This window comes from Xenopus laevis, chromosome 8L (assembly GCF_017654675.1).
Source record: "Xenopus laevis strain J_2021 chromosome 8L, Xenopus_laevis_v10.1, whole genome shotgun sequence".
NCBI classification, from domain to species: domain Eukaryota; kingdom Metazoa; phylum Chordata; class Amphibia; order Anura; family Pipidae; genus Xenopus; species Xenopus laevis.
This window is the reverse complement of record NC_054385.1, coordinates 111,725,379-111,749,901: the sequence shown is the minus strand read 5'-3', so window position 1 is coordinate 111,749,901 and position 24,523 is coordinate 111,725,379. Positions and strand designations below refer to the sequence as shown.

Here is a 24,523-nt window from a genome sequence, read left to right as displayed (position 1 = left end):
AGTCAAAAAAATCAAAGAAGAAAAAGAGAGGTGCTCCAGCTATCGAGGGAGATAGTAAAAGGGGGCGTGCAGAAAAGAAAGCTGATTATGCAGGGGCAGTAATGAAAAATCTTGAGAGTCCTGAGACAAGGTCTGAGCCTTTGGAGTGGGGGGGTTCAAATATAATTGACAGTTTCCAATCAATGAGCCCAGTCTCACCCTCTGATCCCTTTTTGGAAGTTGAGGGAGTCCACAGCTTGCTAGATATAATGGGTATGTCGGGTGATCCCAATACGTAAATTATTTTAAGATCTGATAATTTTTCTACTTTTTCCTTTTAATGGCTTTTCTAAATGGGCTTTCTTTTAATGTAAGGGGCATTCAGAGTAAGTTAAAAAGAATTACAGTTTTTAATTTTTTAGCAGTTTTTAATGTTACTGTTCTTTTTTTACAAGAATGTGCTATCCCGCACAGACAAGACTACTCTGAGTATCAAAAGGATTGGTCCCTGGGACCCTCGGTGTGGTCTGGAAGTAACGAAAATAAATCTGCAGGAGTTGCAATTCTTTTTAAAGGCCCTGTTAAAGTTTTTGAAGTCCAGGAGATTTTTCCTGGTAGAGCCCTTTTGGTTTCAGCCGAAATTTCAGGTCAGAGATGGAAATTTCTAAATATTTATGCTTCTCCGCATAAAAAAGAAAGGTTAATTTTGTTTGAAAATATTAATCCTTTTTTAACTGGTCTAGATGCTTTTATAGTTGCTGGAGATTTTAATTGTGTTTTCAGTGGGGAAAATCGTTTAGGTTCTTGTGTTTCAGTTCAAAATGATAAATCTGCAAATTTTTTAAAAAATATGTTTAGTGATTTAAAATTTGTTGATGTTTTTAAGAGCCTTCATAAGGATAAATCCCTTCAAGATTCAGTAACTTGGAGTAGACAAGGATCAGGTTCGAGGATTGATTTTATTTTTGCCTCAAATGTATTAAAACCTTTGGAATGTGTTTTAAAAGAAAATGTTTTATCTGACCATAAAGTTGTTGTGTTTAAAATTGAAAACTCTGGAGGAGGTGGAGTTGGGAAGGGTTTTTGGAAGTTAAATACTTCTTTATTGGAGGAGGAAAATGTAAGTGATTTTATTTTTTCCTATAAACGGTGGCAATGTCAAGAAAATTATGAGAGAGATATTGTTAACTGGTGGGATGAAATTAAAGGGAAGATTAAGACATTTTTTATTAAAAAGGGTAAATTTAATGCAAAGAGAGAAAGATTAAAACATAAAAGATATAATACTCAATTGCAAACTTTGTTTAAATTTCAAGAAATGGGTATAGATGTAGAGGCTGAAATAGTAGAATGTAAGAAAGAAATTAAAACCATTTTGGAAAAGAAAAGTAAGGAAATAATTTTTAAAAGTAGGATTAAGCATTTAGAAGAAGATGAAAAATGCACACGCTATTTTTTTAAAAAAATTGCAGAAGAAAAAGACTTTATTGATGAGATGGAAGGTGAAAAAGAAAAAGATAAAATTTTGGATAAAGTTCTTCTTTTTTATAAAATTCTCTTTGAAAAAAAGAAAGTAGATAAAAACTTAATGTTAGATTCTTTAGATAATTTATCTGGTTTTTTGGGGGAAGAAGATGGTTTTTCTTTACAGAGGGATATTACTGAAGATGAAATTTTACAAGTTATTAAGAGTTTTAAGAAAAATAAAGTACCCGGTATTGATGGAATCCCAATAGAATTTTATGTTTGCTTTTGGGATCTCTTAAAAAATGATTTATTTAAAGTTTTTAATACCTGTTTTAAGGAAAAGCGGATTCCTGCACTTTGGAAAAAAGGTATTGTTGCTTTAATTCATAAGAAGGGAGATAAAAGGCAAATTGGGAATTGGAGACCAATAACTCTTTTAAATACTGATTATAAAATTTTTTCAAAACTTTTAGCAAATAGAATGAAATCAGTAATTGATTTGGTTGTGCATTCTAGTCAAGTTTGTGGAGTACCCGGGCGTTCTGTGTGGGAAAATCTGAATCTTTTGAGAGATGCCATTTGTTATAATAAAGGGAGAAAGCAGAAATTAGCGGTACTCTCTTTAGATTTCGAAAAGGCTTTCGATAGAGTTGCACATGATTATTTATTTACAGTATTAGAAAGAATGGGTTTTCCCAAGTTATTTGTGGATTCTATTAGACTTTTGTACACAGATTGTTCAAGCCAAGTTCTTGTTAACGGCTTTAAGACAGATCCATTCTCCTTATGTAGTGGAGTGAAGCAGGGCTGTCCACTTTCCCCTATATTGTTTATATGCGCCTTAGAACCTTTACTGTGCAGTCTTAGAAAAGAGAAAATGGTGAGAGGGGTTCCTTTACCAGGAGGAGGTGGAGAGCAGGTTAAAACTTTAGCCTACATGGATGACGTGGCTATTTTATGTGAGGATATTGTAGGAATTAAAAGAGCTATACGATGTGTTAAATGGTTTTGTTCTTTTAGTGGTTTTAAGATAAATTTTGATAAAAGTAATATACTTTTAATCGGTGAATGGGATTCTTTACAAGATATTGAAATCAAACCTTCTGAAAATGTGAAAATTTTAGGTGTCTTTTTTTCTGAAAGAAATGATGGAGAACATAGTTGGGATTTAGTTTTGCAAAAAATAAATAAAAAAGTTATGATGTGGTCCCTTAGATCCTTGACGATGGAAGGGAAGATTTTAGTGATAAAAGCAGTGATATTTCCAATTATTTTGTATTTAGCAATGGTTTTTCCTCCATCAGAGGTTAATATAAAACGAGTAACTAGAATATGTTTTGTTTTTTTCTGGGGGTCGAAAATGGAGAAATGTAAAAGAGAGATTTTATATAAACCTAAGTGTAAAGGAGGGAAAGGGTTTATAGAGATTAAAAGTTTTTTGTGGATAAAATATTTGGTTTTATGTGTAAAAAATTGTGGAAAAGTTAATTATTGGTCTTTTTTCATCAGATATTATGCAGGATTTATTCTTGCTAGATATAAATGGTATAAAATTTCTTTAAAAAATCCTGTTTGTTTTAATCCTCCAGTATTTTATGAAAGTTTAAAAAAAGTTATTATAAGTTATGATTTAAAAAATGTGATTTTAGATAATTTATTAAATAAATTATTTCTAAAACGTAAGTTTGAAAGCACTGCCACTTTAGTTCCAATTGAGAGGTTTTCAGAAGAGAAAACTTGTAGCATTTGGTTAAGAGTCTCCCATAAAGAGTTGTTTAATTCCCATAAAGACATTTCCTGGTATTGTGTTCATGAGTGTTTACCAACCAGATATTTTCAACATAGAAGGGGGTTGGTAGCTAGAGCTACATGTCCAAGGAAAGGATGTGGGGAGGATGAAACCATAATGCATTTTTTGTGGAACTGTTTTTTTGCTCAAAATTTTTGGAGAAAAGTGGGTATTTTATTAAAAAAACTTGGAGGATTGAAATATTTGAATTATGAAACTGTATTATATGGTGAAATGATTGGAGTAATTGAAGAAAATTTTTTAATGGTTTGGAAAATAATTAATTGTTGTAAAAATGTTCTATGGAAAACTCGAAATATTGTTCTTTTTCAAAGAGATGAAATAACTGTGAATGATGCAATATTGATGGTTTTTTCTGAAATGTATTTATATTATATAATTGATGTAAAATGTAACCAGGAAAAATCTTTGAAATGGAAACAAAAACAATGGTCTTTTTTTGTATTTGAGTGATTCTATAAATGTGGAAAGATCAATAAAGATTATTTTACAATAAAAAAAAAAAAAAAAAAAATCTGTTCTTATCAGTTTAATATCTGATACGTCCCCTATCTGGGGACCATATATTAAATGGATTTTTGGAACAGGGAGATGGAAGAAGAGCTTGCTCTGTCCACTCCACGCATCGACCTGGTATTGCAGTACCTCCAGGACCGGTGCACTTCTCTTACTCAGTTTGAAAAAGCAGAAAAAGAAGCAGCAAACGAGCTGTGGGGAAATGAAAAGCCCAGCAAGCAAAGTTTGGGAGGACAAGCAGTGCAGGAGACAGAGAGCCGTGGAGCAAGGAGGAAGCCGACGGTGGTGCACAATGCAGCATGGCAGGCCAGCAGAAGCACAAGAGAGGCAGGCAGGCAGGCAGGCAGGCAGGCAGGCAGGCAGGCAGGCAGGCAGGCAGGCAGGCAGGCAGGCACATTTGGTAGTTGTTGTCTTGTTGTCTTGTGATCCCGGCGGCTGTGTTCAGCTGTGAGTTGTTGCAGGAACGAGCCGATTGCATGAACGAGCTGGTTGTGGCCGTCACAAAGAGGCGGGGCTATGCAAATAGGGTGTGCCGGGGCAGTCGGGAAGGTGCTGGGAGTGTGCGGGCCTCAGGCCGGCGAGGCCGATGAAGGTCCGAAACAGGGCCTGAGCCAGAGAGGGCCTGGGGCTGGGAGCCCCCGGGTCCGGGCCGACTGGATGTGGTGTTGCCTGGATGTGGTGTGGGCTCGGGCCGGAGGTGTGCTGCCGGCAGGGCCCAGCCCTCCCTCTCCCCATGGAGGCATGTCTAGCCTGGCTTTGGGCCCGTCTGCGCGCGCGCCTTTCGGGTTATCGCTTCTCGGCCTTTTGGCTAAGATCGTGAGAAGATCTTATGAGAAGCGATCAATACTCCAGCAGGAACCCTAAGCCAAAGGGGGATGCTGGGAGTGCAAGAGCATAACACGAGCTTAACACGAGCTTCTGATGAGCTTAACACTATGGAGCTGCAAGAAGAAGAAGGAGTCCCAGCGTTTGCCCGAGTTAAGAACTCTATTCGGGTGGTGACGGAGCCGTCGGTGGGAGAGGAGAAGATGATCTACGTGGTGAATACCCTCCTTGGGGACCTTGGCCACGTCAGGAAGGAAGAAATCCTGGCCATCCAGGATTACCCCAGGAGGGGGATATACGACATCACCTTCATCGGAGAAGGGGTGTTGTCGAGTTTCCTGAGGATTCTGCAGGAGAACAAGGAAGACACCCGGTTAGCAGGGTACAAGATCTTCCCCCATTTCGGTCAGGAAGAAGTGATGTTGGTCATCAAATCGTACTCTCCCAATGTGAAGATAGGCGAAATAGAGATAGTGCTGGGTAAGTTCTGTGATAAGCTCGTTTTTGTTGGCAAAATCCTGAACAGTCTAGGAATCTGGACTTCGAAATTCAGGTTTAAAGCCAAGTTTAAAAAGGATACACTTCCACCTGCAAGATTTCAATTGGGAAACTGGAGCCTTGATGTTTTCTTTAATGGCATGCCTGGGTTTTGCAAGAAATGTCGTAGGTATGGCCACAAAGAAGAGGACTGTAAATTGTGTCGAAACTGCGGAGAATCATCACATGATTCCAAGAATTGTAAGAATCCAAGGAAATGCAATTTGTGTTTTAAAGTAGGCCATTTGTATGCCAACTGTCCTCAGAGAGTTGGGGAGGCAGAGAAGAAAGAAGAAGTAAGAAGGGAACTGCTCTCTCAGGACCTTGGAGAGCTGCCTTCTGAGGATTCTGCTGATTCCCAACGGAAAAAGAGTCAAGTAAAGTCTTCAGTTAAAGAAGAAAAAATGTCGGTGAAGAGAAAGAAAAAAGAAGAGGTGATTGTATCTGGAAGTGCAAATCCAGTAAGTACAAAGCCAGTGAGTTTGGTAGAAGTGCCAAAAAAGCAAAAATCTCGTACAAGAGGTGAGAAGTTGTACAGATATTGGAAAGATCGAACCGACCAAGAGATCCGAGATTTCATTGAAACCTGGTCGGATGACGATGAAATCGACGAGGTGGAGAAATGCATTCAAGCCGCTAAAGAAAATCAAGATTACAGGGAAAGAGTGTTAGAATATATAAAGTCTTTAAAGTGAAATGTTATTGCTATTGCTTGTTGTTGTAATAAAGTCTTTGTTATTCTTTTAAATCGGTTTTATAATGATGTTGTAAAGTTATCCTGGGTATTATCCTATGTGTAGCTTTATTACTGATTAAAACCATATCTGTTCTTATCAGTTTAATATCTGATACGTCCCCTATCTGGGGACCATATATTAAATGGATTTTTGGAACAGGGAGATGGAAGAAGAGCTTGCTCTGTCCACTCCACGCATCGACCTGGTATTGCAGTACCTCCAGGACCGGTGCACTTCTCTTACTCAGTTTGAAAAAGCAGAAAAAGAAGCAGCAAACGAGCTGTGGGGAAATGAAAAGCCCAGCAAGCAAAGTTTGGGAGGACAAGCAGTGCAGGAGACAGAGAGCCGTGGAGCAAGGAGGAAGCCGACGGTGGTGCACAATGCAGCATGGCAGGCCAGCAGAAGCACAAGAGAGGCAGGCAGGCAGGCAGGCAGGCAGGCAGGCAGGCAGGCAGGCAGGCAGGCAGGCAGGCAGGCAGGCAGGCAGGCAGGCAGGCACATTTGGTAGTTGTTGTCTTGTTGTCTTGTGATCCCGGCGGCTGTGTTCAGCTGTGAGTTGTTGCAGGAACGAGCCGATTGCATGAACGAGCTGGTTGTGGCCGTCACAAAGAGGCGGGGCTATGCAAATAGGGTGTGCCGGGGCAGTCGGGAAGGTGCTGGGAGTGTGCGGGCCTCAGGCCGGCGAGGCCGATGAAGGTCCGAAACAGGGCCTGAGCCAGAGAGGGCCTGGGGCTGGGAGCCCCCGGGTCCGGGCCGACTGGATGTGGTGTTGCCTGGATGTGGTGTGGGCTCGGGCCGGAGGTGTGCTGCCGGCAGGGCCCAGCCCTCCCTCTCCCCATGGAGGCATGTCTAGCCTGGCTTTGGGCCCGTCTGCGCGCGCGCCTTTCGGGTTATCGCTTCTCGGCCTTTTGGCTCGATCAAGTGTAATGCTTGGTTGGGTCTTAAGGTTTGCAGTAGGAACCCCGTAGCTTGGCCTTTCTGGGATCGTCATTGCGACTTCACCCAGTTGCTGCTTTTGGGCTGTGGGCTATCCGAGGCATACCTGAAGGCGATCTTACCTTTGAAAAGATGGATATTTCGTCAGCACCAGAAGCGCCGAACACGGTGCGCCTGTTCTTTCCGAAAGATCGAAGGAATGAATATGTTCTGCGCAAGATCCAGATCGACATCGTGGAGGGACGTCTTGGAATGGATCGGAAAAGTATTTTCTGTGTTCAGGCCTTTCCACAGCAAGGCTTCTACGATATCTCCTTTGTCGATTTGAGTGAGCTGAGGACCTGCTATTTAAGGAGTCAGGAGATGGCTGACCATCCGGATCTGAAAGATCTTCGTTTTGTTGTCAACGAGACAAGGAATCGTGTGCCAGTGGTTGTACACATGTACAACCCTTTCGTCAAAGACGAGGAGATAAGAGCTTTCCTGGGACGCTACAGTTCCTATGTGTCCCCAGGAGAAAGGAAAATGAATGTCTTTGGGACTTTTAACGGGCAAAGGCGCTTTTGGGCCGAGTTCAAGCAGGACCCGAATGGAATTGGTGGCCGTTTACATCCACCCCAGACCTTTTCCATTGGGAACAACAAGGGTTATCTATACTACCCAGGCCAGCCTTCCTTCTGTAGGAACTGTTTTTGTTTTGGTCATGTTAAAACAGACTGTGAGAAAGGACCTGTTTGTAAGAACTGTTTTAAACCTGGACACAGGACTGTTGATTGTGAGGCGGCCCGTGCATGTCATCTCTGCGGGTCGAATGAGCATCTCGCTAAAAACTGTCCAAAGGTCCATGCAACTCAGGGAAAGGCAATTTATTCGGATATTGTGAAAGGGGTGAAACCTGCAGAGCCTGGTGGTGCAAACACGCTGGCTCCGGTTGCAGAGGAAACGGCACCGAATGATCTGGTCGAGGACTCGGAGGAAGAAGAGGCTCCGGATTTGTTGAGAGCAGAAGGGGATGATGCTGCACCTGTCCCAGAGACCCAAGAGGAGATGGATGTTGGGAAAGCATCCCTAAAGAGAAAACCAGAGGACAGTAGTGCAAGCTCTATTCCTTGGAGTGAAAGAGTGGAGGACTTTCACAGCTCTGAGGAGAAAAAGGATGATGATTCTTCTGTCTGTATAGACTCAGACTCCTCCTTGTCAGCAGCCTTTTTGGATCAGGAGGAGGTTGAAAAGTTGCAACAGACCATGAACGTTGTGGACTATAAGACAAAGAAAAAGAAAACCAAAAAAGATGAGAGTGACAGAAGCTCTAGACAGATGAGGGGAGTCGGCAGCAGCAGTAATGCCGACAAAGAGCCTCTTCCTAGGGCAAGGGCTAGGGGAAGTACAAAAAAGAGTTAAAAATTTGTGTTTGTTTTCTTCTTATTACTTCTTAAATGCCTATCAATGTAGGTTCTATAAATGTGCGTAGCATTTCTTCTGCAAGTAGAAGGGCGGTGATTTTTGATATCCTGATGTCTTTTGCTTTAGATATATTTTTTTTGCAGGAATGTGCTATAAAGGAGGAACCCAATAAAGTTAAATGGAATCGGGGTCCGGCCATTTGGTCTACCAGCCATGAGAGAAATGGCGGGGTAGGTATTTTGTTTAACAGCCCGAATTTTGTTGTAAAACAAGTTATACATATTGTTCGGGGGAGAGTACTTTTTGTTATGGTGGAGTATAATAATCAAGTTTTGAAATTATTTAATGTGTATGCTCCAACAAGCAGGAAAGAAAGAATTTTAATTTTTGAAAAACTTAAAGTGTTTTTGGGTGGGAAAGATAATGTTATTTTGGCTGGGGATTTTAATTGTGTTATAAGTGATAAAGATAGTTTTAACCAAAGGGGTAGTAAAAGGAAAGTGGATAAATCTGGTGTAATTTTGCGAGATGTCATTGCAATGTTTAATTTAAAAGATGCGTATAAGGCTAAAGGAGATCCAGCTGAGCCTTTTACTTTCTTTAGCGATAAAGGGGATAGTAAGTCTAGGATTGACTTTTGTTTTTTTTCAAATTCTTTGAATCTTTTGGATTATTGTGTGGATAGAACACTTTTTTCTGATCATGGGTGTGTGAAGTGTAAGATAGAGATAAATGGTGAAAGGGAAAGTGGGAGGGGTTTGTGGAAACTTAATGTCTCTCTATTACAAGATGAGGAGATTAAAAGGGAGTTTGAAATATGGTTTAAAAATGGGTAACAAGAAAGGGGGATTTTGGGAATATTGGTGAGTGGTGGGATTGGTTTAAAAAAGAAACTAAAAGATTTTTTGTTAAAAAAAGCTGTCAGAAAGCAAGGGAAAAAAGAGAGGAGTATGATAGGTGGCAAAAAAGGCTACTATATTTGGAGGAGTTAAAAAAGATTGGTGAAGATGTGAGTGTGGACATGGATGAAGCGAGAGAAAAAATTAAAAAATGTTTGGAGAAAAAAGGAAAATCAATTATTGCTTTGGCTAAAGTAGAAGTTAAGGAATTTGATGAGAAATGTACAAATTTTTTCTTTAAAAAAGCTTTTAGGAAGAAAGCGGAGATGTGGAGTGTGTTTGATAAAGATGGATGTGAAAAATTTGCAGGTGCGGATGTTTTACAAACAGTGTGTGAGTACTATGAGGACTTGTTTTCTGTGAAGGTAAGAAATGAAAGTATGGAGGAAGAGTGTTTGAACGTAATTGAAAATCGCTTGAATGATGAAGATGTAGATATGTTAAAAGAAGATTTGTCAAAAACTGAGTTTGAGGAATGTGTGAGGGGAATGAGGAAAGGGAAAGTGCCTGGGAGTGATGGGCTCCCAATAGAGTTTTACTGTGAGTTTTGGGATCTTTTGGGTGATGTTGTGTGTGAGGTAGGTAAGAATGTATTTGAAAGAGGGTGTTTGACAGAAAGTATGAAAGAAAGTGTGGTTGTGTTGTTATATAAAAAGGGTGATAAAAGAGAGTTGAAAAACTGGAGGCCTATATCTTTATTAAATGCAGATTATAAAATCATAGCTAAGATTGTAGCTAACCGTTTGAGAGATGTTGTTGTGAGAATGGTAGGTGAGGAACAGATATGTGCAGTGCCTGGGCGTCAGATAAGTGAGTGTTTGATGTGTTTGAGAGATATCTTATGGTATGCGAAAGAAAGGAGTCAGACTGTGGCGGTGGTAACGGTTGATTTTGAGAAGGCCTATGATCGTGTGAATCATGATTTTATGTTTATAGTTTTGAAGAAAATGGGAGTGCCTGAGCGTATGTTGTCATGGATTAAGTGTTTGTATGGAGATATTGTTAGTAAGTTTCAGGTTAATGGTTTTTTGTCATCAAAGATTAAAATAAAATCCGGAGTGAGACAGGGGTGTCCGTTGTCTCCAATTCTGTTCATATGTGCAATAGAACCTTTGTTGTGTGAAATAAGAAGGGATAAAGTAGTAAGAGGTGTGGAAGTACCGGGTAGTGGAGGTAAAGATGTGAGAGTGTTTGGCTACATGGATGATGTCACATTAGTTTGTAAGTCTGTGGCAAGTTTGAGGAGAATGAAGTTGTTAATTGAATGTTTTTGCATGGTGAGTGGTTTTAAGTTGAATGTTGATAAAAGTGTGTGTAAGTGTTTTGGGATTTTGAGTGATTTGGAGTCATGTGGATGGCCAGTATGTAAGGAGGGTATTAAAATACTTGGGGTAGTGTTTGATTTAGATATGTGTGGGAATGAAAGTTGGGGTGAAGTGAATGAAAGGATTAAGAAAAAGATTGATTTTTGGGCGTTAAGATCTTTAACGATTGAGGGGAGAATATTAGTAAGTAAGGCAGTATTTTTGCCGATTCTATTGTATATTGCTACTGTTTTTCCACCACAATATAGAGTGTTGGGGAAAATCATTCGGCTCATTTTTGTGTTCATTTGGAACTCAAAGATGGAGAAGTTATCTAGGGAAAAGGTGGTGAAGACAAAGAGGAATGGAGGTAAAGCAATGGTCAATATAGAAAGATTTTTGTCTATTAGATATGTGAGTGTATGCGTGGTTATGAGTACGAAAGAGAATGTAATGGGTTGCATGATAAGATATGCAGCGGGACATATTTTACGGAGGTATAATATATGTCAACTAGATATTAAGAAGCCAGTGTGTTTTGTGGCACCGTGGTTCTATATGAGGATTGATAGGTATGTTAAGAAATATGAGTTAACAGAGATACCTGTGGAGGTGTGGAAAGAAGGGAAAAAGATGATACTTTCTTTTGAAAGTAGAGAACAAATGGAAAGTATAGGAGGTTTATCTGTTGCTGAAAGTAAGGAAGTATGGAAAAAAGTGAATGATAATAGTTTGGTTAACAGACAGAAAGATTTGTGTTGGATGAGTGTGTTGGATGAGTGCTCATGGTTGTTTGCCAACTAGAGTTTTTCAGAGAAGGAGAAGGTTGGTAGATAGCGAAGTATGCCCGAGGGAGGGTTGTGGGGGTTCGGAGAACATTCCTCATGTTTTTTGGGAATGTGTCTATGCTAGGAATGTATGGAAGAGAATGGATAATATGATAAGGGGGTTAGTAGGAATAGAAATATTGTCCTATAAAATGATGCTATATGGTTTATTTGGGGGAGATCAGGCAAAAGTGAGAATTTTGTGGCTTATTATCAACTGTGTTAAAGAAGCTTTATGGGATACAAGAAACATGTGTGTTTTTGGGGATAAATGTGTTGATGAAGAGGGGTGTGTTGGTTTGGTAAGAAGTAGGTTATTTTTATATGTTTTGTGTGACAGGAGGAAGATGGGGAATGAAGATGCAGAGGGTATTTGGAAGTTTAAAAAATGGAGATTTTGGGTTTAATCCTTTGTAATGTAAAGTAATGTCAAAGTTGATGTAATGTAAAGTAATGTCAAAGTTGATATGTTTTTGATTAAATGTATTGTAATTTTGTAATAAAAAAATGAAAAAAAATCTGTTCTTATCAGTTTAATATCTGATACGTCCCCTATCTGGGGACCATATATTAAATGGATTTTTGGAACAGGGAGATGGAAGAAGAGCTTGCTCTGTCCACTCCACGCATCGACCTGGTATTGCAGTACCTCCAGGACCGGTGCACTTCTCTTACTCAGTTTGAAAAAGCAGAAAAAGAAGCAGCAAACGAGCTGTGGGGAAATGAAAAGCCCAGCAAGCAAAGTTTGGGAGGACAAGCAGTGCAGGAGACAGAGAGCCGTGGAGCAAGGAGGAAGCCGACGGTGGTGCACAATGCAGCATGGCAGGCCAGCAGAAGCACAAGAGAGGCAGGCAGGCAGGCAGGCAGGCAGGCAGGCAGGCAGGCAGGCAGGCAGGCAGGCAGGCAGGCACATTTGGTAGTTGTTGTCTTGTTGTCTTGTGATCCCGGCGGCTGTGTTCAGCTGTGAGTTGTTGCAGGAACGAGCCGATTGCATGAACGAGCTGGTTGTGGCCGTCACAAAGAGGCGGGGCTATGCAAATAGGGTGTGCCGGGGCAGTCGGGAAGGTGCTGGGAGTGTGCGGGCCTCAGGCCGGCGAGGCCGATGAAGGTCCGAAACAGGGCCTGAGCCAGAGAGGGCCTGGGGCTGGGAGCCCCCGGGTCCGGGCCGACTGGATGTGGTGTTGCCTGGATGTGGTGTGGGCTCGGGCCGGAGGTGTGCTGCCGGCAGGGCCCAGCCCTCCCTCTCCCCATGGAGGCATGTCTAGCCTGGCTTTGGGCCCGTCTGCGCGCGCGCCTTTCGGGTTATCGCTTCTCGGCCTTTTGGCAAGATCTCATATGGTTTTGCCTTAGGCATCTGCGGGCCCCTTTACTTGGCCTTGTGTTCCTTCCTGCGGGTTGGAACCTTGCTGCTATAGGGTATTAGGCAGTTCCCGCAGAATACCAATGGATACCTTGGCTCTTTGCCTTCCTCTTTTCTGCGGTTCAGAGGTATGCTGCTATTAGGAGTCAGGCATTATCCCTTGAGAGAAGGCGATCCCCGACGGTGGTGACATGGTTGTGCCTCCAGAAGCACCTAATACAGTTCGGCTGTACTTTCCAAAGGAGAAGAAGGAAACGTATGTTCTTCGGCTGATTCAGAAGGAAGTTATCGAGGAATTGTTGGGGATGAAGCGTGAAAGTATTTTCTGCGTACAAGTGTTCCAGCAGCTTGGATTTTACGACATATCTTTCACCAACGCAAGCGAACTACGGACTTGTTATATGCGCAGTCAGGAGAAGGCTGAGCATCCTGCTTTAAAAGACTTGACTTTTGTTGTGAACGAGTCCAGGAACCGGACTCCTGTTGTAGTCCACATGTACAACCCCTTTGTGCGAGATGATGAGGTCAGGGTTTTCCTGGGACGATATTGCAATTATGTGTCCCCGGGAGAAAGACGGAGAAATGTGTTTGGCACCTTTAACGGTCAGCGGAGATTCTGGGTCGAGTTCCGGAGAGATCCAGAGGGTATTGGTGGGTATGTGCATCCACCACAGACTTTTTCAATTGGGACAAATAAAGGCTACTTGTTTTACCCAGATCAACCAACATTCTGCCGCAATTGTTTCCAGTTTGGACATAAAAAAGAGAGCTGTGACAAAGATGTATGTTGCCGTAATTGTTTTAAGCCAGGTCATAAGACAATGGACTGTGTAATGGCAAGAAAATGCCACCTGTGCAACTCAGTGGAACATCTGGCAAAACAGTGTCCATCGGTTACAGCAGATTCTTCAAGGCGGCTATTTACGGCTGTTGTTAAAGATGGAAAAAGACCGGAGGCAGTAGAGGATCCATTTCCGCCTCTTCCACCCTCTGAAGGATCGGTGCAGGCTGGCCCTTTGGAGGAACTAGTGACAGAGAATGTGCCAGATCTGCTAAGTGGAGAAGGAGATGATTCTGCACAAGAGGTAATTCCCCCTACGGAGATGGAGGTGGAAAAAGCCTCTTTAAAGAGAAAAAACATCGTAACATCGCAACAATGGAGTGAAATGGCGAGTGAAATTTCAAGCTCTGATGGGGAGGAGGGAGGAGAATCTTCTGTGATCATAGACTCTGACTCTTCGGCTCTTTCTTCCGCTTTTTTGGACCCAGAACAAGTGGTAAGATTGACTGAGACAATGAACATTGTAAAAGGGGACTCAAAAGAGGACTCTAAGACTAAAAAAACTAAGAAGGGGGAAGGAGAAATGAAAGGAGTGAAAAAGAGTGGAGATGGCCCCCCTTCTGCACCTAGGGCGCGGGCCAGAGGTGGGCCCAAGAAGAGCGGAAAATAACTGAAAATGTTGTTTTTGTTTTTGACTTCTTTTTTCTTTTTTTCTAAATGCCATTTAAGGTTGGCTCCATGAACGTCAGAAGTATAAAATCTGCTAGTAGAAGAACATCTATATTTAGGATTTTGTCTCTGCTTAATCTTAACATTCTGTGTTTACAGGAATGTAACATTTCGGAGGAGCCAGGGAGTGGCGAATGGAAGTATGGGTCGGCTATTTGGTCTGTAAGCGGAGAAAGAAATGGGGGGGTGGGAATTTTGTTTAAAAGTAATGATTTTGTTGTTAAAAAAGTTATTCATATTGTGCCAGGAAGGGCTCTTTTAGTTATTTTTGAGCATATGGGATGTATGTGTAAAATAGTAAATGTGTATGCACCTACAAAGAAAAAAGAGAGAATAGATCTCTTTGAAAAACTTTTGTTATTTTTTGGGGGAAAAGGAAATTTTATTTTAGTAGGTGACTTCAACTGCATCCTTAAGAGAGAAGATAGAAGTAGTGGTGGGGAGATAGATAAGTCTGGAAAATTGTTAAAAGATTTAGTTTCCTTATTTAGATTACAGGATGCTTATGATATTAAAGGTGACAAGGATGATCGCTTTACATACTGTAGTGACAGTGGAAATGTATCATCAAGGATTGATATGTGTTTTTTTTCTAGATCCTTTGATATTTTGAACTTCAGCATCAGAAGGCTGCTTTTTTCAGATCATGGTTGTGTAAGTTGTCAAGTAAGTATATGTGGTGAAAGAGAATATGGTAGAGGAATGTGGAAAATGAATGTATCTTTATTGGAAGAGGAGTGTGTGAAGGATGAGTACAAAGTATGGTTTAAAAAGTGGGAGAGAAGGAGAGGGGAATTTGGGGATGTATGTGAATGGTGGGAGTGGGTGAAAGGGGAATCAAAGAGATTCTTTATTAAAAAAAGTTGTGAGAAAGTAAGGAGTGAATGGGAAATGTATGACAGATGGCAAAAAAGATTGGAATATTTGGGGGAGTTAAAGAAAATAGGAGAAAGTGTTGGGGAAGAAATTGCTGAAGCAAAAGAACAGGTTAAGAGGTGTTTAGAGACACAGGGAAAAAAGATAATTGCACAAACAAGAATGACAATAAAAGAGAAGGATGAGAAATGTACCAGTTTCTTTTTTAAGAAAGTATATGGAAAAAGAGTGGAAATGACTGATGTATTTGATTGTGAGGGGTGTGAGGTGTCTGGAAAGGATAAAGTGGTAGATACTGTATGGAGGTTTTATAAAGATCTGTATGCGGAAAAACAGAGAGACTGTAGTCTAGAGAGTGAGTGTCTTGAAGTGATAAATGAAGGTCTGCAGTTTGAGGATAAAGAGGGTTTATGTGAGGATTTGATGAAAGATGAAGTGGATGATTGTGTTAAAAGTATGAAAAAAGGAAAAGTACCTGGAAGCGATGGCTTGCCAGTTGAATTTTATTGTGAGTTTTGGGGAATTTTTGGAAAATATGTTTTTGAAGTGTGTGTGAAAGTGCTAGAGGATGGGAGAATGACAAATAGTATGAGAGAAAGTATAATTGTTTTATTGTATAAAAAAGGAGATAGAAAAGATTTAAAAAATTGGAGGCCTATCTCTTTGTTGAATGTTGATTATAAGATTGTGGCGAAAGTAATTGCAAATAGATTGAGGAATGTTGTAATAAGAATGGTTGGAGAAGAACAAGTTTGTGCAGTTCCGGGAAGACAGATTAGTGAGAGTTTATTAGTTTTGCGAGATGTTGTGTGGGATGTAAAAGAGCGAAAACAGATGGTAGCGATAATGACAGTTGATTTTGAAAAGGCATACGACAGAGTGGTGCGTGAGTTTATGTTAAATGTGTTGCAGAAAATGGGAGTACCTGAACGGATGTTAAGATGGATAAAATGTTTGTATGAGAACATTTTTAGTAGAGTACAAGTGAATGGTTTTTTGACTGAAAAGGTATGGATGAATTCAGGAGTAAGACAAGGTTGTCCTCTGTCGCCAATACTTTTTATATGTGTGATTGAACCATTAATACGAAGTATTATGAGAGATAAAGTTGTACGTGGTGTGGAGGTACCTGGAAGTGGTGGAAGGGAATTAAAAGTTATGGGCTATATGGATGATATTACAGTGATATGTAAGTCGCAAGCAAGTTTGAGGAGAGTGAAATTATTGATTGAATGTTTTTGTTTGACGAGTGGTTTTAAATTAAATGTTGAGAAAAGTAAGTGTAAGGTCTTTGGGGAATGGAAGGAAATTGAAATGTGTGGGTGGCCAGTATGTGAAAAAGGAATTGAAGTTTTGGGAGTGATGTATAATGATGACATAAGAGGTAGTGAGAGCTGGGAATGTGTGAGTAAAAGGATTAAACAAAAAATGGATTTTTGGGGTTTAAGATCTTTAACAATGGAGGGTAGGATATTAGTAATAAAATCAGTTATATTGCCTATCTTACTGTATATCAGTGTTATTTTTCCACCATCTGACAAATGTTTAAGGAAAATTATTCGTTTAATATTTTGTTTTTTATGGAACTCAAAGATGGAGAAATTAAAGAGGGAAAAAGTAATGAAGATGAGGAAGAATGGGGGAAAAGGAATGGTGAATGTGGAGCAATTTCTGATGATAAAATATGTAAGTTTATGTGTGAAAGTAAGTGGAAAAGAAACTTTGGCTGGATGTATGACTAGATATGCGGGTGGAAGTGTGTTAAGAAGGTATGGATTATGTATGGTTGATTTGAGAAAACCCATGTGTTTCAATCCACCATGGTTCTATGTAAGAGTGGGACGGTTTATAAGAAGGAATAATTTGGAAAATATGACTGTTAATGAATGGAGTGAAAGTAAGAAAATTACGGGAATTTTTCAAAAAAGGGAGGAAATTGAAGTGGTGGGAGGTTTAAATGTGGAGGAAAGTAGAGAAGTGTGGAAGAATGTATGTAATAAAGATTTAGTGAATAGGCAGAAGGATTTAGCATGGATGTGTGCACAGGGGTGCTTGCCTACAAGGGTATTCCAAAGAAGAAGGAGATTGGTCAACAGTGAAAAATGTCCACGTGAACTTTGCAACGCTTTTGAAAATATCACACATGTTTTTTGGGAGTGTAATTATGCAAAAGTAATATGGGGGAGAATGGGGAATTTGATAAAGGGTCTGACGGAAGTAGAATTATTAACGTATAACATGATGTTGTTTGGATTGTGTGGGTTGACTGGGGAAAAAGCTAGAGTTTTGTGGATTCTTGTTAACTGTATAAAAGAAGTTTTGTGGGATGTGCGAAATATGTATGTTTTTAGGAACAGTGTAATTGATGAAGACGGATGTGTGGCTTTGATTCGCAGCCGAATTTTTTTCCATGTCTTATGTGATCGTAAAAGATATGGCGCTGATGCTGAAGGAATTTGGAAATACCGAAAATGGAAATTTTGGTTCTTTTCATCTATAAGAAAATAAAAATTGTTTTTGTTTTGTTTATGATAAATCATGAATGTCAATTGTAAATTTTAAATATTGTTTTAATGTTTCTTGAATTTTTATAATAAAAAATGAAAAAAATCTGTTCTTATCAGTTTAATATCTGATACGTCCCCTATCTGGGGACCATATATTAAATGGATTTTTGGAACAGGGAGATGGAAGAAGAGCTTGCTCTGTCCACTCCACGCATCGACCTGGTATTGCAGTACCTCCAGGACCGGTGCACTTCTCTTACTCAGTTTGAAAAAGCAGAAAAAGAAGCAGCAAACGAGCTGTGGGGAAATGAAAAGCCCAGCAAGCAAAGTTTGGGAGGACAAGCAGTGCAGGAGACAGAGAGCCGTGGAGCAAGGAGGAAGCCGACGGTGGTGCACAATGCAGCATGGCAGGCCAGCAGAAGCACAAGAGAGGCAGGCAGGCAGGCAGGCAGGCAGGCAGGCAGGCAGGCAGGCAGGCAGGCAGGCAGGCACATTTGGTAGTTGTTGTCTTGTTGTCTTGTGATCCCGGCGGCTGTGTTCAGCTGTGAGTTGTTGCAGGAACGAGCCGATTGCATGAACGAGCTGGTTGTGGCCGTCACAAAGAGGCGGGGCTATGCAAATAGGGTGTGCCGGGGCAGTCGGGAAGGTGCTGGGAGTGTGCGGGCCTCAGGCCGGCGAGGCCGATGAAGGTCCGAAACAGGGCCTGAGCCAGAGAGGGCCTGGGGCTGGGAGCCCCCGGGTCCGGGCCGACTGGATGTGGTGTTGCCTGGATGTGGTGTGGGCTCGGGCCGGAGGTGTGCTGCCGGCAGGGCCCAGCCCTCCCTCTCCCCATGGAGGCATGTCTAGCCTGGCTTTGGGCCCGTCTGCGCGCGCGCCTTTCGGGTTATCGCTTCTCGGCCTTTTGGCTAAGATCAAGTGTAGTATCTGTTCTTATCAGTTTAATATCTGATACGTCCCCTATCTGGGGACCATATATTAAATGGATTTTTGGAACAGGGAGATGGAAGAAGAGCTTGCTCTGTCCACTCCACGCATCGACCTGGTATTGCAGTACCTCCAGGACCGGTGCACTTCTCTTACTCAGTTTGAAAAAGCAGAAAAAGAAGCAGCAAACGAGCTGTGGGGAAATGAAAAGCCCAGCAAGCAAAGTTTGGGAGGACAAGCAGTGCAGGAGACAGAGAGCCGTGGAGCAAGGAGGAAGCCGACGGTGGTGCACAATGCAGCATGGCAGGCCAGCAGAAGCACAAGAGAGGCAGGCAGGCAGGCAGGCAGGCAGGCAGGCAGGCAGGCAGGCAGGCAGGCAGGCAGGCAGGCACATTTGGTAGTTGTTGTCTTGTTGTCTTGTGATCCCGGCGGCTGTGTTCAGCTGTGAGTTGTTGCAGGAACGAGCCGATTGCATGAACGAGCTGGTTGTGGCCGTCACAAAGAGGCGGGGCTATGCAAATAGGGTGTGCCGGGGCAGTCGGGAAGGTGCTGGGAGTGTGCGGGCCTCAGGCCGGCGAGGCCGATGAAGGTCCGAAACAGGGCCTGAGCCAGAGAGGGCCTGGGGCTGGGAGCCCCCGGGTCCGGGCCGACTGGATGTGGTGTTGCCTGGATGTGGTGTGGGCTCGGGCCGGAGGTGTGCTGCCGGCAGGGCCCAGCCCTCCCTCTCCCCATGGAGGCATGTCTAGCCTGGCTTTGGGCCCGTCTGCGCGCGCGCCTTTCGGGTTATCGCTTCTCGGCCTTTTGGCACGATCATATATGGTCTTGCCTTAGGCATTTACGGGCCCCTTCATTTGGCCTTGGTTTCCTTCCCGAGGGTTGGAGCCTTGCTGCTTTTGGATGGTAGGCAGTTCCCGTAAAATACCAGAGGAACCCTGGCTCTCTGCCTTCCCCTCTTCCCGAAAGGGTTGTGTGGGATGCTGCTATTGGGGATCAGGCACTATCCGCTGAGAGGAGGCGATCTGCGAATGAGCTAGGAGGATGCAAGTCCCGCCAAGTGCTCCAAACACCTTAAGGGTGTATTTTTCGATGGAAAAGAAGGAACAGTTCCCGCTGCGACTGATACAGAAAGATATTATTGAGGATCTGCTTGGGATGGAAAGATCGAGCCTGTTTTGTGTGCAAGTATTTATGCAACAGGGCTTCTACGACATTACCTTCATCAGTATGAGCGAACTCAGGACATGCTTCATGCGAATTAAAGAAAAAGAATCTCACGATCTACTAAAGGATCTTACGTTTTTGGTGAATGAGGAAAGGAACCGAATTCCGGTTGTCGTACATATGTTCAACCCTTTCGTCCAGGATGAAGAAATAAGAATCTTTTTGGGGCGATACTGTAAGCATGTTTCTCCTGTGGATAGGAGAAGAAATGTTTTCGGGACTTTCAATGGTCAGAGAAGGTACTGGGTGGAACTCAAGAAGGATCCAGATGGTGTTGGAGGTTTTTCTCACCCTCCCCAGTCCTTTTCAATAGGGAGTAATAAGGGCTTCCTTTTTTATCCTGGCCAACCGACATTCTGTCGAAATTGTTATTGTTTCGGACATACAAAAACAGATTGTGAAAAAGAACAAGTGTGCCGTAACTGTTTCAAAACAGGACATAGAACTATGGACTGTGAGCTGGCAAGAAAATGTCATTTGTGTGGTTTGGATACACATTTGGCAAGGAGATGTCCAAAGGTACTAAAACCAATCCCAGAGAACCGTAATTATGCAGAGGCGTTGAAAAAAACCATAGACATTGTTCCAGAAATGGAGGTATGTGTACCTGTGGAAAGTGATTTGGGTTTTGTGTCTGCAAAAGAGCTCCTAGTGGAAGAGGTGCCGGAGCTATTACAGGGAGAAGGGGACGAGGTGGAATTAGAGGCAGATCCACTTGAGGAAATGAATGTTGAGAAAGCCTCTTTAAAGAGGAAAACAAAAGAATGGAGTGAAAACATTACGGAATTTTCAAGTCCAGAAGGAGAAGGAGATGATTCTTCAATTGCTATAGACTCGGACTCTTCAGCAGTATCGTCTGCTTTCTTGGACCCAGGAGATGTCAGAAGGCTGACTAAGACTTTAAACATAGCAACAGGTGATCTGACAGAAGAGGAAAATAAAGATGAAAAAAAGAAAAAAGCAAAGATGAGAGGAGTAAAGAAGGAAACAAAAGAGGTTCTCTCACCTAGAGCACGGGCCAGGGGTGGGCCAAAGAAAAGTAAAGAGACTTGATATTGAAATGTTTTTTTTTCTTTTCTTTTCTTTATGATCTTAAACTTGGGATCTTTAAATGTTAGGAGCTTGAAATCTGATGCAAGGAGAGCAGCCATTTTTAAGTTTTTGGCACTTTTAAGTCTTAACATTTTCTGCTTACAGGAGTGTAACATAGAAGAAGATCCAAAAGAAATAAGATGGAACTACGGCCCAGCTGTTTGGTCTACAAGTAAAGAAAGAGGTGGTGGGGTGGGAATTCTGTTTAAAGGTTTTCAGTTTTGCATTAAGAAAGTTATTCATATTGTACAAGGCAGAGTACTTTTGGTTATTTTTGAATTTATGGGGTTACTGTATAAATTAATTAATGTTTATGCACCAACAGGAAAGAAAGAAAGATTAGAATTGTTTGAAAAAATAAAATTATTTTTGGGAGGTAGAGGGAATATCATCCTGATTGGTGACTTCAATTGTATTTTGAATAAAGAAGATAGATGTGGTATAGGAGATGTAAGTAAGGGGAACATAGATAGTTCTGGTAAATTTTTGAAAGATATGGTTTCTTTATTTTGTTTACAGGATGCATATAAGTGCAAAGGTGAATATGCAAACCGTTTTTCCTATTACAGTGATAGAGGAAATTTATTCTCGAAAATTGATTTTTGTTTTATTTCCAGATCCTTTGATATTTTGAGTTCTAAGATACGAAGAGTCCCCTTTTCGGATCATGGCCTACTTGAATGTGGTGTAAGTATAAATGGTGAGAAAGAATATGGTAAGGGTGTGTGGAAATTGAATGTTTCTTTATTGGAGGATATGAATGTAAAGGGAGAATATAGAAAATGGTTTGAAAAATGGGTAAGAATGAAAAATATGTTTGGAGATGTGGGTGAATGGTGGGAATGGGTAAAAAAGGAAACTAAAATCTTTTTTATTAAAAAAGGATGTGAAAGAGTAAGGAATGAAAGAAAAGAATACGAAAGATGGCAGAAAAGATTAGAATATTTAGAGGAGTTAAGGAGGATGGGAGAGAATGTGAGGGAAGAAATTCTTGATGCAAGAGAGCAAATTAAGAAAGGTTTGGAAAAAGAAGGGAAAAAAATAATTGTACAAGCTCGTATGATAATTAAAGAGAATGATGAGAAATGTTCTAATTTTTTTTTCAAGAAGGTGTTTGGAAAAAGAACAGAAATGACACACATACTCAATAGTGAAGGTGAAGAAGTTTGCGGAAAGACGAATATATTAAAAACGGTATGGAAGTTTTATAAAGATTTATATGATGAAAAGCAAAGAGATGACTGTGGAGAAGAAGAATATTTGAAAGTGGTGAGTGATAAATTACAACACGAAGAAAAAGAAATGTTGGAAGATGATTTAATGAAAGGTGAAGTGGATGATGGTCTAAAAGGAATGAAAAAAGGAAAAGTGCCTGGATGTGATGGTTTGCCAGTGGAATTTTATTGTGAGTTTTGGGATATGATTGGGGAACATGTTTTTGAGGTATGTAAAAATGTTTTAATGTCTGGATGTATGACTCAAAGTATGAGGATGGGAGTAATTGTGTTGTTATACAGATGCAGCCACTTTGGTTTGTCTGTTTGACACAGAATAACTAAACACAGATATCCCATTTATCTCATTTAACACAGAAAACTGTGTCACAACAACCCATCTAATTAAAGCATTCACCATTGTGAACAATGGAGCTTTGGTATGCTAATGGAAAGGTTAAATGCATTAAATGAGTTAAGATGACTTAAGATAACACAGTTTCTTCAATTACCCCTGAGTCATGACGCATTTAACTCACAAATCCAAGTGGCTTCATCTGTACAAGAAAGGTGAAAAAAAAGAACTTAAAAATTGGAGACCAATATCGTTGTTGAATGTGGATTATAAGATTGTGGCAAAAGTTATTGCAAATAGAATGAGAAGCGTGATAGGAAGAATGGTGGGTGAAGAGCAAGTATGTGCAGTGCCAGGTAGACAAATAGCAGAAAGTTTGTTAGTTTTGCGTGATAGTGTGTGGTATTCAAGAGAAAGAAAGCAATCAGTGGCGTTGTTAACAGTTGATTTTGAAAAGGCGTATGACAGGGTAGTGCATGAGTTTATGTTTAAGGTATTGAGAAGAATGGGAGTGCCAGAACGTTTTGTGGGATGGGTGGAAGTATTATATAAAGGGATGGTGAGCAGAGTGCAAGTGAATGGTTTGCTGACTGATGAAATGTGTATTAATTCTGGGGTAAGGCAAGGGTGCCCTCTGTCCCCAATCCTTTTCATTTGCGTGATAGAAATTCTGATACGTGTGATTGCAAAAGATAAGGTTATGCGTGGAGTTGAAATTCCTGGGAGTAATGGAAGAGAGTTGAAAGTAGTAGGATATATGGACGATATTACAGTGATTGGTAAAACACAAGCAAGTCTCAGAAGGGTAAAATTGTTGATTGGGTGTTTTTGTTTAGTGAGTGGTTTTAAAGTGAATGTGGATAAAAGTAAATGTAAGTTTTTTGGAGAATGGAGTGAAAGAGAGTTATGTGGTTGGCCGGAAAGTAATGGTGGAATTGAAGTGCTTGGAATAGTGTTTGATGAGGATATGAAAGGGAATGAAAGTTGGGAAAAAGCGAGCGAAAGAATACAGAAGAAATTTGACTTTTGGTCGTTAAGATCATTAACAATGGAAGGCAGGACACTAATGATAAAAGCCGTTATTTTGCCAATATTACTGTATGTTAGCAGTGTATTTCCAGCTCCAGATAAAAAACTGAGAAAAATTATCAGGCTAATTTTTTGTTTTTTTTGGAACTCAAGAATGGAAAAATTACAAAGGGAAAAAGTATCAATGGGAAAAATGAATGGAGGAAAAGGAATGGTAAGTGTGGAGAGATTTTTGAGTGTAAAGTATGTATGCTTATGTGTAAAAATAAGTAAAAAGGAAAATTTAACTGGGTGTATGTTGAGATATGCCGCAGGTAATGTATTGAGAAGGTATGGGTTATGTGTGTTAGACAGAACACGACCAGTATGTTTTAATACACCCTGGTTTTATGTAAGAATGGAAAGATGTATTAGAAGAAACTGCTTAGAAAACATAACAGATGCTGAATGGATGGAAAAGAAAAAAGTATCGAAAATACTAGAAAAAAGAGAAAAGTTAATAGAAATTGATGGATTGTCTGTGAATGAAAGCAAAGAGGCATGGAAGAATATAAGTAATAAAGAAATAATTAATAGACAGAAAGATTTGGCGTGGACGTGTGCACATGGATGTGTACCAACACGAGTATTTCAGCGAAGACGGAAACTTGTAAATAGTGAACAGTGTCCAAGGGAGGGATGTAATAAAAATGAGAATATTATTCATGTATTTTGGGAGTGTGCATATGCAAGGGGAGTGTGGAAACGTATGGGTAAAATAATAAAAGGAATCACTGGAATAGAGTTTTTGACTTTCAACATGATGATGTACGGTCTAAGTGGGGGTAATAAAGAAATGACAAGAATTTTATGGTTTATCATGTGTTCCGTGAAGGAAGCTCTATGGGATGTTAGAAATGTTTGTGTATTTAGAAACTGTATAATTGATGAGGATGCTTGTATGGCCATGATCCGTGGAAAGCTTTTTTTATATGTTTTAAGTGACAGAAGGAGACTTGGAAACGATGCGGAAGGGATCTGGAAATTCAAGAAATGGAAAAAATGGTTTACTTAAATTTTGTCTTAATTTTGATGTAATTGTTTTCGTTAATGAATATTAATTGATGAAGACGTATGTAAATTTTTTGATGAAAACTTATGCATTTTTTGAAAAATGAAAAAATGTGAAATATTTTTGTTTTTTGTAAACATTTT

General features: G+C 40.7%; 1 protein-coding gene, 4 non-coding genes and 1 pseudogene across 5 annotated transcripts; all 6 read left to right on the top strand.

Moving 5' to 3' along the window:
* The first annotated feature begins 3,737 nt into the window (after positions 1-3,737).
* On the top strand, positions 3,738-3,923 carry LOC121397399. The gene has a single exon (XR_005963648.1). It is a non-coding gene; the product is annotated as a U2 spliceosomal RNA (small nuclear RNA).
* A 390-nt stretch (positions 3,924-4,313) lies between these two features.
* On the top strand, positions 4,314-5,836 carry LOC121397173 (zinc finger CCHC domain-containing protein 3-like). The gene has a single exon (XM_041573411.1). It carries the CDS (start codon positions 4,648-4,650, stop codon positions 5,827-5,829), a length of 1,182 nt encoding a protein of 393 aa, XP_041429345.1. The 5' UTR covers positions 4,314-4,647; the 3' UTR covers positions 5,830-5,836.
* A 94-nt stretch (positions 5,837-5,930) lies between these two features.
* Positions 5,931-6,110, top strand: LOC121397383 (annotated as a pseudogene).
* A 5,616-nt stretch (positions 6,111-11,726) lies between these two features.
* On the top strand, positions 11,727-11,912 carry LOC121397397. Its single transcript, XR_005963646.1, has one exon. It is a non-coding gene; the product is annotated as a U2 spliceosomal RNA (small nuclear RNA).
* Positions 11,913-17,559: 5,647 nt separating this feature from the next.
* On the top strand, positions 17,560-17,750 carry LOC121397380. Its single transcript, XR_005963634.1, has one exon. It is a non-coding gene; the product is annotated as a U2 spliceosomal RNA (small nuclear RNA).
* Positions 17,751-18,379: 629 nt separating this feature from the next.
* On the top strand, positions 18,380-18,570 carry LOC121397475. The gene has a single exon (XR_005963699.1). It is a non-coding gene; the product is annotated as a U2 spliceosomal RNA (small nuclear RNA).
* Positions 18,571-24,523: the final 5,953 nt, after the last annotated feature.